Here is a 13,216-nt window from a genome sequence, read left to right as displayed (position 1 = left end):
CATTAATGTGCATGTGTGTGTGTGAGTGTGAGTGTATGTGTGTGTGTGCGTGTGTGAGTATGTGTGTGTGTGTGTGTGTGTGTGTGTGTGTGTGTGTGTGTGTGTGTGTGTGTGTGTGTGTGTGTGTGTGTGTGTGTGTGTGTGTGTGTGTGTGTGAAGGGAAGGAGGTGTGGGGACCAGCTGCATCGGGGGCGAATTAACATCCCATAGACAGAGCAGCTGGCTGACTGAAGCAGACACTCTCCGCACGTCCACCAGATCAGGGCCTCGTCTGGGCCAGAATCAGCTAGGATTCAACCCACCGTTAAAGGAGCCATGTGGAATTCTGTGGGCTCCCAGTTGTCTTGAACGCAGCCACACAGCAGTCTTCCCATGGACTTACATAGTATTTAATACAGTGGCCACACATGGTACAACATTGTACTATAAGACAGCCGGCCTAGTGCTAGCTGGTTTGCATGCTATCTTCAATGAATATTGGACGACATGAAGCATTTTTTGGCATTACATCAACATTCTGTTAAAACAGTTGTTTGTTTACATTCTGTTGCTATTTCTAGGTCATTTCTGAATTTCTGAACTAGGAAAAGCACCACATAGCACCTTTAAACTGAAGCTATGAACCACATAACACCTTTAAACTGAAGTTATGAACCACATAACACGTTTAAACTGAAGCTATGAACCACGTAGCACCTTTAAACTGAGGCTATGAACCGACCTTTGTGCAGGTTCCCAGTCTGTCCATGAGAGGGCGCCACTCATCAGGACCTTGCTCCTGGCGGGGCCGGCTGGGGTGGGGAAGAAGATGCTGGTCCACGCACTGTGCACAGAGACTGGGGCCAACCTCTTCAACCTGTCCCCTGCCAACCTGGCCGGGAAATACCCGGGCAGACTCGGCCTTCAGTACCTCCTACACATGGTGTTCAAGGTGAGAGAAAGAGTAGCCTACTGTGAAGGGGTTTGCACACCACAACCAAACAAATGGTAGCAGTCATAGATACTAGAAAGCTAGATACCGCATTGGGCTCCAGAACGTACGTAAATATCGACGCCATCTTGGTGGGGGCAACAATCATAGATATATATAATAAACACTAGATGTCTTATGGCGGAGTCTCTAACGGCATCACCGGCGGCCATCTTGTCACAGGAAAGCTATCTGGTGGGCTCTGTGGCATAGATATATGCATAATAAAGGCTAGATGTCTTATGGCGGAGTCTCTAACGGCGGCCATCTTGTCAAGCTATCTGGTGGGCTCTGTGGTACCTGATGTAAGGTATATCTCTTCTACTAAAGGCAGAACAATGCCCCCAGGCTATAACAATGACACCTTCAGGTCACTACCTGTCATTACAGTGCACCATTGAAACACAATGTTATGAGTTAGCGAGCTGACTGTGGCAAGATAACCACCCACTTCAAAGACAGCAGGAACGCACAAAGCCTATGGCAGGGCATTCAGGCCCTCACGGACTACAAGCCCGCGCCACAGAGCTGTGAGAGCAACATCCCTCTGCTCAACAACCTGAACCGCCTTTTGCTCGCTTTGAAGCACAAAAAACAGCACCTGCCCATAGAAGACCCATCCCCTCTACGCAGGCAGCCCCTGTGCCTCTCTGTCGACAGCTGTGAAGAGGACACTTGCTGCTATCAACACCGTAAGGCAACAGGTCCAGACAACATCCCAGGTCGGGTGCGCTGAAGGACTGCGCTGGGAGTTTAAGGATGTCTTCACAGACATCTTTAACACTTCCCCGAAGCAAGCCATCGCCCCATCATGTTTCAAAGCTGCCACCATCATACCTGTGCCAAGAAAAACTGCTCCATCCTGCTTCAATGACTACCGCCCTGTGGCACTGACACCCATCATCATGAAGTGCTTTGAGCGGCTTGTCATGTCACATATCAAAGCCATTCTCCCCCCCACCCTGGACCCCTTCCAGTTTGCATACCGAGCCAAGCGGTCTACAGAGGGATGCAATCTGCTCTGCCCTCCACCCAGCCCTCACCCACCTGGAAAAAAGAGACTCATATGTGAGATTGCTGTTTATAGACTTCAGTTCTGCATTCAACACCATAATACCACAACAACTCATCTGTAAACTTGACAAACTGGGACTCAGTACCTACCTCTGCAACTGGCTACTGGACTCCCTCTGTCAGAGGCCCCAAGTAGTACGTGTTGGGCAACAATACCTCAAGCAGCATCACACTGAGCACAGGGGCCCCTAAGGCTGCTCAGTCCGCTGCTCTTCACCCTGCTGGACGCATGACTGCACTGCAACCTACAGCAACAATCACATAGTGAAATTTTGCTCACGACACAACTCTGGTGGGTCTCATCACCAAGGGCACGAGACTCAATACAGGTTGGAGGTCGACCATCTGACCACGTGGTGCAGGGACAACAACCTCCTGCTGAACGTCAGCAAGACCAAAGAGATTGTTGTTGACTTCCTGAGAGGTCACACCCAACACCTGCCACTGACCATCGACGGGTGCTGTGGTGGAGAGAGCGAAGCAGCACCAAATTCCTGGGGTGCACATCAGTGAAGACCCTCCTGGACCACCAACACTGCATCACTGGCGAAGAGAGCTCAGTGCGCCTGTACTTCCTGCGGAAAACTCAGGGCGAGCAAGTGCTCCACCAGCCATCATGACCACATTCAACAGGGCACCATTGAGAGCATCCTCTCCAGCTGTATCGCTGGTGGGGGCGGAAGCTGCACTGAATACAACAGGAAAGCCCCTGCAGCATAGTGAACACAGCTGGAAGGATCATTGGTGCTTCACTCCCTCCCTGAAGGACATTTACACCACCCACCTCACCCACCAAGGCGACCAAAAATTGTGAGTGATGCAAGTCACCCCGCTCACAATCTGTTTGATCTACTGCCCTCTGGGAAGAGGTACAGAAGCCTGCGCCTCAAGACTACTAGACTCACCAACAGCTTCATACACCAAGCTGTAAGGATGCTGAACTCTCTCCCTCCTCTCCCCTCCACCCTCAGCTACATAACATCCTGGACATGGGACCCACAATGGCCGCCTGCACTACTCCACTTGCACACTTGGAACACTTGCACACTCCCAGACACTTACAACTTGGTGTTGTTGTCCTGAAAACACAACACTTCTGCTGCTCTTACATAACTTGCACCACTATGCCACTTTCTTTATTACTTAGGTCAAACAGAACTACCCAAGCCTTTTATTGGCCTGACTTTGCACTAGTATTTTATTGACTGTCTATGCACAATTTCAACTAAATTTTGCTGCTCTTATTTTTTTTCATTATTATATGTGCCCTCTTATTTACTTATTTACTTACTTTTTGTTTACTTGAATGTTATGTTTGTCTGTGGACTTAAATTGGTAAAATATGTCTTGTCTTCACCGTGGGATAGTGAGAAACGTAATTTCGATCTCTTTGTATGTCTGGAACATGTGAAGAAATTGACAATAAAGCTGACTTTGACTTTGACTTTGACTTTGAAGATGGCCGCGAGGTGCGGACGTCGACCTCCATTGACCAGCAGCGCGGACGAGACATCTAGCCTTTATTATGTATATCTATGGTAGCAATCACTGGAGGCCAATAGAGGAACATGTGACTCTGACTGGAAATCAGGCAGGTGTCTGTGATTGGCTGCAAGTGTTGCCCATAGACAGTAAGGGTGTTGCCCCCACCAATATGGCAGCCGCGTTTACGATGCCACCTAATAGAACTCCACAGTTAATGCGGCATCTAGCTTTCTATATCTATGTTAGCAGTCTTGAAAGGGTTTGCACACCACCCCAACAAATGGTAGTATTCAAAGTGTTCAGAAAACCAACAGTCATCTCCACGCTTCAAAACAACACTCATGCTGACAGTTTCATATTTAAGCCACAATTACGGTTGTTTTGAACACAGGCCAGGGCAATACCCAACATAGTAATAATAAATTCCGTTCTGATGTTGGATATGCTGAGAAAGTGGATAATCCTCTCTGTTTAGCAGCATTTGTAGTTCTGATTACAGACCTACAAGCATATGGAATCCCCCTGTACACAGCTAACCACATGAAAGCTGGCAAACAAGCTGATGGTTTGTAGAGGCAAGACATGTGTTTAGATGCAGTCAAGCTCAGCCCTGTGGGCATCAGTGTCACGAACACACAAACATACACACACACACACACATCTGGGACGTGCTGTGATAATCCCTGAATGCCTCAGAAGATACACTAAAAAAGAAAACTGAAAAAGAAAAACTCTAAAGGTACTCAACGGCTGCTTTGCTCTGTGGAATGCGGATGACGCTGAGCAAAATTAGGCTGTTTTCTTGTGCGTCTGTCAGCACAGGGACGGGTAGTCTACCCGGACCTCTCTCTCCACACAGCTGGTCAGAGCTGTAAACAGGACAGGTCTTACAGTGGCAGGCCTCTCACGGGTCATTGTGCCGGCAGAGAGCTTTTAGCACCTGTCTTGCCCTAATGCATGCTGGGAAACGGGCCGTGCCCTGGCAGGAGGAGATGAGAGTCTCACTCCAAACAAAATACCTTCTTTGTGCCGCATCAGTGGCTGCCATCAGTTCATTTCAGTTTAGCTTATCCTCTTAGCGATCTCAATACAACATCTGAACAGTACTGGTGCAACAACACACGCAACACTTCAGATAGACCATCACCCAGCAGCAGCAAGGAAGCTCCTCACCTGGAAACACTACAACACCTCAACTCAAAAATGTGTGTGTGTGTGTGTGTGAGCGTGCGTGTCTGTGTGTGTGTGTGTGTGTGTGTGCGTATGTCTGTGTGTGTGTGCGTATGTCTGAGTTTGTGTGTGTGTGTGTGTGTGTGTCTGTATGTGTGTGTGTGTGCGTGCGTGTGTGTGTGTGTGCGTGCATGTGTGTGTGTGTGCGTGCGTGCGTGTGTGTGAGTGTACAAGCGTGTGTGTCTGTGTGTGTGTGTGTATGTCTGTATGTGTGCATGTGTGTGTGTTTGTTTGTGTCTGGCAGGTGGCCCGGCAGCTGCAGCCATCTGTGGTGTGGATCGGAGATGCAGAGAAAACATTTTACAAGAAAATCCCCAAACTGGAGAAGGAGGTGAGCACTATCCGCCTGTGGGTCTCCACAGCTCCCAGCCTTAAAGGTCACACACACATGCGCACACACACACACAAACATACACACACGCACACACACACAAACACACACACACACACACACGCACACACACACACACACACACACACACACACACGTGCCTGCATCGCTAATGCGACGCAGTAATATGCGATGCACACGCACACGCACACACGACACACATTACTACCAACACATACACACGCACACACACGCCGCGCAATATCGCGTGCACACGCACACATAATTAACGCGACGCGACGCGACGCACGCACGCACGCACACGCACACGCGACACGCGCTGCGCGCATTGACGCGCACCTTAGGCCTTAAAGGTCACATATCTCATCATTTTAAACACTTTCCTGAGGTCTTATGAAATACAATGACTGGGTGTGTTATTTCTGTGTTTTTGTATTGGTAAGCATCCCAGATACCCAAATGCATGCACTTTAAAAGCATGGAAAGAGTGTAATCTTCATGATATGTGACCTTTAATGCACCTCACTCAGACATGTGTCTATATCAATATAGAGGGATGTGCAGTCAAAACAGTTTGATGTTATTGTTGTTTCAAATGCTCTGCGATTGGCAGTACTACAAAGAGCTGTAAAATGTGGCCAGGCATGTTCACTGGAAGTGCCATCATCAAACATAAGACAACAGAATTGTGTTATTTGTACTCTGACAACAGAATACAAAAAACACAAAAAATACTGTGATTAACTCAACACAAATGTTTAACACCGGGGCTTTTTGGCTGTGGTAACAGTATACTTTAACCCTGATCACAGAACACAAGAGTACAAACATGTCATGACCCAACACCTTCACTTCTGACAAACATCAGCAAAAGTGTTGCAGCAAATCAAAATAGCATTAGTCATATTCCTGCACGCATATTTATGGACTAGATGCAGTCAATGGTTCCTCACACCTCAAAACAGCCAGTCAGGTGTGATTTTAACCTGGATAAGCACTGTGGTGAGAGAGGCACTTCAGAGCGGTGGTATAGCACACAGTGCAGATAAGATTCGCCATCTTTTGGAGCTTTTTTATCTTCGGTTTACTATTTCAGGGTGGTGTGATGAGAGAATGATTGTGACTGTGGCTGCTGGTGGACAGAGGACTCTCCAAATGTACTCTTTTAAAAAGCAAAAGAAGAGCAAAGCAAGTTTGGTTTCACGTCATTCTCTGCCACGTAGTCACTGTGCTCTGTAGTGGATCACTGTCACCATTTAATGCACTTCTTAACACTAGTAGTCACATTTAATTACCATTTTTGATTTGACGCAGTTGGTTATTCTGTGACTAGAAGTAAAATATGTTGAAGGAAAAGTCCAGCAGAACTTTGCAATGCACAGACACATTTTGGCCACCTTCCTTTCCTGCATTCATTAGTAGTTCGCAAAAACTGTCATTTATTATTTTTCTTCTTCCTGAGTATATAGTTGACTTTCATCTACAACAATACATAAAGCATCTGGTTTTCCATAACCCTAAGGCTATTTAAGGCCTCTACTGTCCCCTTGTGGATCATATGTGAACTACACCACCGAGAATAAATTGTTTTCTTTGCAGTTTCTCTCTCTCTCTCCCTCTCTCTCTCTCTCTCTCTGCTCCTCCAGTTTTATAGTTTCTGATTTCTGTCTTTCTGCAGATGGAACCTAAGAGACTGAAGAAGGATCTTCCAAAAGTGCTCAAGTCCCTCCGACCAGAAGACAGAGTGCTGGTGGTGGGGACGTCCAGACGGCCTTTTGAGGCTGACCTAAAGTCCCTTTGTAAAGTTTACAAAAAGATTATCCTGATCCCAAGGCCAGACTATGCATCTAGATTAGGTGAGAGCTTCCTTAGTTGTGTTTTCTTGGAATGAATTACTGCAGGGACGAAACTTTGAGTGGAACACTGGGGAGTTTAAGCACCTCACGTCATCATGCTGTGTATTGTAATATTAATGTGTAATATGTGTCTTATTCATCATGAAGATATGAATAGTGGGGATGGGGGGCATTGGCCAGTTTTGATTATTGGAGGGGTTACAACCCCCCACCCCCCAATATTATCTGCTAAATTCCTAGTGCAATTTGCACAATTTTGCTTTATTGCACATACATGATTCTAACAGTTTCTTAACTTTATTAGCCTGTAACTTAACTGTCTCTTTTCCCTTCTTGTGTCTTTGTGTATATTTGTGCTATTTATGTGTTTCCCTTTGGGACACTACAGTTAAAGTTAAACTGAACTGTAAATCTAATTGACAAAAATGCATATAGTTGTACATTACCCATTCATTTTCTCTCTCTCCCTCTCTCTCTCTTTCTTTCTCTCTCTCTCTCTTTCTTTCTCTCTGTTTCTCTCTTTCGCTCTCTCCCTCTGTCTCTCCACCCACCCTTCTCTCTCTCTCTCTCCCTTTCCCCATCTCTCTCTCTCTCTCTCTCTCTCTCTCTCTCTCTCTCTCTCTCTCTCTCTCTTTTTCTCTCTCTCTGTCTCTCTCTCCTTCTGTCTCTCGATCCCTTTGTCCCCCCACCCTTCTCTCTCTCCCTCTCCCCATCTCTCCCCATCTCTCTCTCCTTCTCTCTCTCTTTCTTTCTCTCTGTCTCTCTCACTCCCTCTGTCCCCCTCTCCCTCTCCCTATCTCTCTCTCTCCTCTCTCTCTTTCTTTCTATCTGTCTCTCTCTCTCCCTCTGTCCCCCTCTACCTCTCCCCATGTCTCTTCCTCTCTCTCTCTCTCTCCTTCTCTCTCTCTCTCTCTCTCTCTCTGCAGTGCTGTGGAGAGACCTACTGCGGACACGCGGTGCTCAGCTCACGCCTGCGTTTGACCTCAGCTCTCTGGCCAAAGTGACAGACGGCTACACACAGGGGCATATTCTCCGGGCTGTGCGGTCAGTGTTGACCACCCGTCGCCTAAGTCAAATGGGCAGAAGGCCCCTCAGCGCGGTGGAGTTCATCCCTGTACTCGCACGCCAAGACCCTGTTTACAGAGAAGAGGAAGAGGTCTTTAAGGTCAGAGACTCCATTTCACTACGAAACCCTGGAATACTGTAATACTGCACAAATAACACAAACATTTACATCAGTATAAAGAAATGACATGTCAGGATTTTGATAGATATATAGATAGATAGATAGATACTTTATTGATCCCCAAGGGGAAATTCAAGAAAAACCAACCTGCTACAGATATTTTCACTCTTAAAGACTGATATTTTCACACCAAAGAACTTTTCCTCTGTCGCACGCACACTATTTGTTTATCACCGGCTTTGCAAATAACGATGTCCACAGACAGACAAGGTAGAATAGAGTATGTTGCATGAGTTTATGAAAGTATCATGTATTGCGACATCAGATGCAAGTCAAATTTGTAGTTTCTTATGTCTCATTACATCGAACTACAGATCGCTACCCGATCTGGCAAACTTACATAGTGCGGTTATAGCCGATAGAGGGCCGCGAAGCGAATGCAGAAGTGCCGTTCACCCTGTTACGAGTTGATGAACCACTGGAACGATTTTGGAAGATTATTTTAAGGTACAAAAAAGTCTTTGGTGTTGCTTTAAAATGAATGTGTTGGAAACAACACAAACTGCGTTGTCTCTGTCTGGACACAGAGATGTGTTCAAAACAATGCAAGTTGTGTTGTTTTCAACATATTTGTTTTAAGAGTGTTCATGATATTTTATTAATAGCCTACTGTAATACTGCACACAAACAACCAGTTCAGAGGCTGACTAGCATTGTGTGTCAACCCAGAGGTGCAACACCACTTATCACCTTTATTCCAAATTGTTGTAAGTCATTTTGGATAAAAAAACATCTGCTAAGACAATAAATGTAAATGTAAACCAATGACCAGGGTCAAACACATGACCTGACCGTACACATTGACCTGACCGTAGTTTGGCGTGGTTGTGTTGGCAGGCCTGGTACAGTCGCACGCCGCTAGGAAAGAAGAGGCTGAGAGCGGCCAAGACCATGGATGAGGAGGGTGAGGTGGGCAAGGCCAAAGGGCCGAAGGGGAAGAGGAAGAAAGACATGAAGGGCAAAAAAAAGAAGAACACAAAGTAGACGCCATTAGTCTCTTTTCAACAACTGTCACATTTCAGCGATTGCTTTGAACAGTTTTACCTCAGCTCTGGATACTCTTGATTTTGAGAATACCCAGTGTGGTATATGGATGGAAACACATTTCTTAAGAATACATTCAAACATGTTTGCCATACAGACATTCCAGTACTCCATCGGTGAGATCTCCATTTTGATATCATGTAGAAGTAGCATTATTCAGCCACTAGAGGCCAGTAAAACACTAAAGAAAACACACTACTGTTCCTGGTGGAGTTCCTGTTCCTGATGTATATTTGGCATCCAAATAGAAAATGTGAAGATTAGTGACATTCTTTATATCACTTCCTGTTGTTGAAGTTGGACCCCTTGTAGAAATAGTTTGCTTCTGTGATTTTAGTCTATAAAAGCTACATAAACACATGCAAAGTCTAATAGGACATTTGTCTGCTGTGTCTGAATCTGAGTCTTTATTTATAGGTATTTCTCAGCATGTCTTATTTCAGTTACCAACAATCCTGCTGCTCATGACCAAACCAGATTTCACTTCACAGCCAAGGACTGGGCAGACTTGAATACCCTCACCTAAGTGCTTATCCCTAACTCTCACGTTTAAGTACATTTATCTATTACACCATTTAGATGAACATCACTCTATTAAAACCCTTTGACATAGAAAAAACCATACAGAAATGCCTGAAATGAGTCATATTAGGCTAATTTAAATCACAAGGGGAAAATGAAAAAATAGAGATTGTTATCATATTGAGAAACACTGACAATTATTTGACCTCTAAAGAAGAAATAAAACATCGGGAAAGTAGTAAATATAATAAGGAGGTGCACAGGCAGTAGCCTACTTCACAAAACCTCTAGGAAACAGCACTGGAATTGTTGCCCAATTTATATACAATGTCAATATCATAAACATGTCCAGATCAAATTCTCAATTGGTGCTCAAAATGGTGTGAATAACAATGCACATTTAGACATTTAGCGAGCAGCAGCAACAACCAAAGAAAGATAAAGACTGCTATTAGATATGTTTACATGTGACATGTTTACACCCTTAGATAAAGCATGGGAACACTTTGATACAACCAGCCGGCTACTGAGTCCCCAAAACAGCCCCATAGATCATAATCATATGGGCAACATGAATGCAATCATCACTGATCCAGGGAGCTGAAAGGGCAATGGGGAATAAAAGGCCCTACCCACAGCCACAGGAAAAGGACTATGTTTCTGCAAGAGTGTTTGATATGTTTGCCTCAGCTGAAATGTCAAAGCAGCAAGAATACAATTCAGTTCGGCTCACTCATGTTTAATCGTGGCTAAAAATCAAATGTGCCTTATAAACTGAGGTGGGCCTTTCCTGTAATGTAACGGCGTCATGAGTGAGGCGTTAAAGGCTGATTGCTTCCTGCTGAATGTCACTGACCCTGGAGCGTATCCTGCAGTCTGGTCCTCGGGGACAGCGAGCATGGCATGGCCCTGCGACTGCGTCCAGCCAAACGGCAAATGGCCACATCCCAAGTCAAGAGTTGGACGTTTAGTTCACTCTTACAGAGACATGCACCCTTGCTTACGTTTCTATGCGTTTCTATGCCAACAGAGTCTTAATCAGGTGATCAATGAATATGCCATTACTTATGTGTATGATATGCACAGGACCTAAACAGCACTCACTGATCCACTTACTCTTATTGTACTAGACTTTTATTGTTTTAATTGTCCTAGAATTGTTGAGGAATTGCTTTAAAAAAGCTTAAACTGCATGTTATCAATGTTGTTAGTCGCTTTGGTTAAAAATGCATCAGCCAAATGTAATGTAATGTGGACTCAGATATGTAGCTCTATGTTTAGAATTCCCATTCAAATAGAAGAGTAAAACATTAGAATTACTATTACGAGAGGCTGTCACTAAGTGTGACGGACCTTATTATGTATTCAGAATACATTCTGTGTTAAGTTGGTTAGACACAGGAAAGAGTCCAACCATGAAAGCAATGAGTAAACTTTCATAGATGTCATTGTTTTGAATGAATGAAGTCTACAGTAGTAGGCTATTTTACTGAAAGTATGATATACGCAGGACCTTGACTGGTACATGTCAGAACATGACAGAAACGCAGGCTCTCCATGAAAACTGAGGCCACTTGAACTTTCTCACACATCAGTATTTTCTTGAAGTGATTGTGTTACTGAAATTATTTGTGGGAAAGGTCTTTGGTTCAATATTCCACAATTCTGTCAATACAATGTAAGCAAAAACTGACACTGAAGCCTATAAAGGTTTAAGGAGCCTTTTGTTAGAGTGAGTGAACCTTTAGCAATATAGCCTCTGCAGCAGAGTAAGGACTTATTCAAGGGATCTAGAATGTTTTCTGTCAACAAAACATGTTATTGGATATGCTACTTGATGCTTATCTACACTATACAAAACTGTACTACTGATCCATATGCTGACAGGGCATCATAGACACAATTACTGTTATACTGAAGCTATGCTCCACATAGCATCATAGTATGAGAGTGTATTATAATTGCAGCCTATGCTGATTATCTCTATAGGCTACTATTGATTCCCTGATCGAATGTGGGTCAGTATCGTCCTGTTTCCAACCTAAAGGCCCTCTATATGTGCTTCGCAATTTATTTTTCTCAGGGCTCTCATTAAGACTATGTTTGTGTGTACTCACGGACTGTTTGAACTATTTGAAATTAATTATCTGAAGTGTTTCTGAAATGAGCCATTAGATGTGTTTGAATGAAGGCTATTGCGGGAGGGATGGCTGTTGGCATGCTCCACGGGGTGAACCCGGGAGAGGGTCCTAACCGTCCTCCCCCCGCCCTGGGCCAGCGCATCCCGAAACAAATTATCAACCATCTTCGGAATCACGCGAGCGTGCAATGATGGAAGTTTTTTTTCCAGCCCTGTAATGATGTCGAAAAAAAGGGGAACGGAGGAGGGCAACAAGGCATAGATGAACCTTTTGGTAAGACGAAGCCAGTCTTTTGTGCCAAGGAAGTGCTAATTAGCCTGTCTAATTTTCATTGTTGCCTATTAGTGCCAGAGGGCCTGCTGTGTGGCACCTTGTCCCAGGTCGTGCGGTCTGTTTACTGTAATGCGCTAACAAGCCAGCGTGTTCTACGAAGCGACTGACCCACTTCTCGACTGAGCGGCCCCTTCCCGCAGGACCGTTCTTGACGAGGATTTAACCGCGCAGTTAAACGACAAGACCTCTGTGGACATAGGTCTGGTCCAGCAGTGGGGGTCTTTCTCGTAATAGCCGGCGCTCCATGGCTGTATTTATATTCCCAAGATATTTCCCGCCAGTCCCTCGTCGTCTGTGGAAAATCTTGCGCCGAATCAGTCTTCGCATGTCACATCGCATGTTGGTCCCAGCGGCAGGTGGGTTTACAAAGCGTGATAAACACAATCACTTTGTGCTTGATCACCTGGTGCTCCTTGTAGCTTACACTGGCATGTAATGTAATTATTAAATAAGTGTGTGTTGTCATCCAAGCAAGGCCCTCAAGCCAAGACTATAGAGTGAGGGGTTAAACTTGTTTATGGTATTTTTGCTTCAGACAGGGGCGCAGCCAGGGATGGATTACTGCATGGGCCTACCGGGCCCAGGCCCAGGGGCCCAAGGGGTCAGGGGGCTCTGAAGCCCAAGCCTTTGCATGGAATCATTGCCTCAGTATCAACAAATCAGGATGTAGGCTATGAATCTGATTAAATTTAGTATTGGCCATCCCCAAAATGCACCAGAATACAGGAAATCACATCAAACAAATTAAAACATTTCTGGGAGAGGGCCCCCAAACCCCCCCTCCCACATATACGACAATTAGGGGGGGGCCCTTAATACATCTGGGCCCAGGGGTCCGAAAGTTCATAGCCTTCAGACACACATTTAGCCTTTGAAGATTGAGCTGTCCTCTTTATGTGGTGATGCTTTCCGGTTGTAAGATCGTCCCTAGTCACTTTCATCCTCAGAAAACCTTGTGTAATT

The 13,216-nt window shown here is 45.2% G+C and overlaps 1 protein-coding gene across 1 annotated transcript in view; it reads left to right on the top strand.

Moving 5' to 3' along the window:
* The window catches only part of iqca1 (IQ motif containing with AAA domain 1), a 47,143-nt gene extending 37,509 nt beyond the window's left edge, over positions 1-9,634 (top strand). Inside the window, exons 15-19 of the mRNA XM_048234200.1 lie at positions 732-931; positions 5,004-5,090; positions 6,790-6,967; positions 7,894-8,132; positions 9,051-9,634. Of these exons, the coding sequence (XP_048090157.1) occupies positions 732-931; positions 5,004-5,090; positions 6,790-6,967; positions 7,894-8,132; positions 9,051-9,197 (851 nt within the window). The 3' untranslated portion in view covers positions 9,198-9,634. The remainder of the gene's footprint in view (positions 1-731; positions 932-5,003; positions 5,091-6,789; positions 6,968-7,893; positions 8,133-9,050) is intronic.
* Positions 9,635-13,216: the final 3,582 nt, after the last annotated feature.

This window comes from Alosa alosa, chromosome 23, assembly GCF_017589495.1.
Source record: "Alosa alosa isolate M-15738 ecotype Scorff River chromosome 23, AALO_Geno_1.1, whole genome shotgun sequence".
NCBI lineage: Eukaryota > Metazoa > Chordata > Actinopteri > Clupeiformes > Clupeidae > Alosa > Alosa alosa.
Note: the sequence above shows the minus strand (reverse complement) of the source record. Positions and strands in the feature narration are given on the sequence as shown.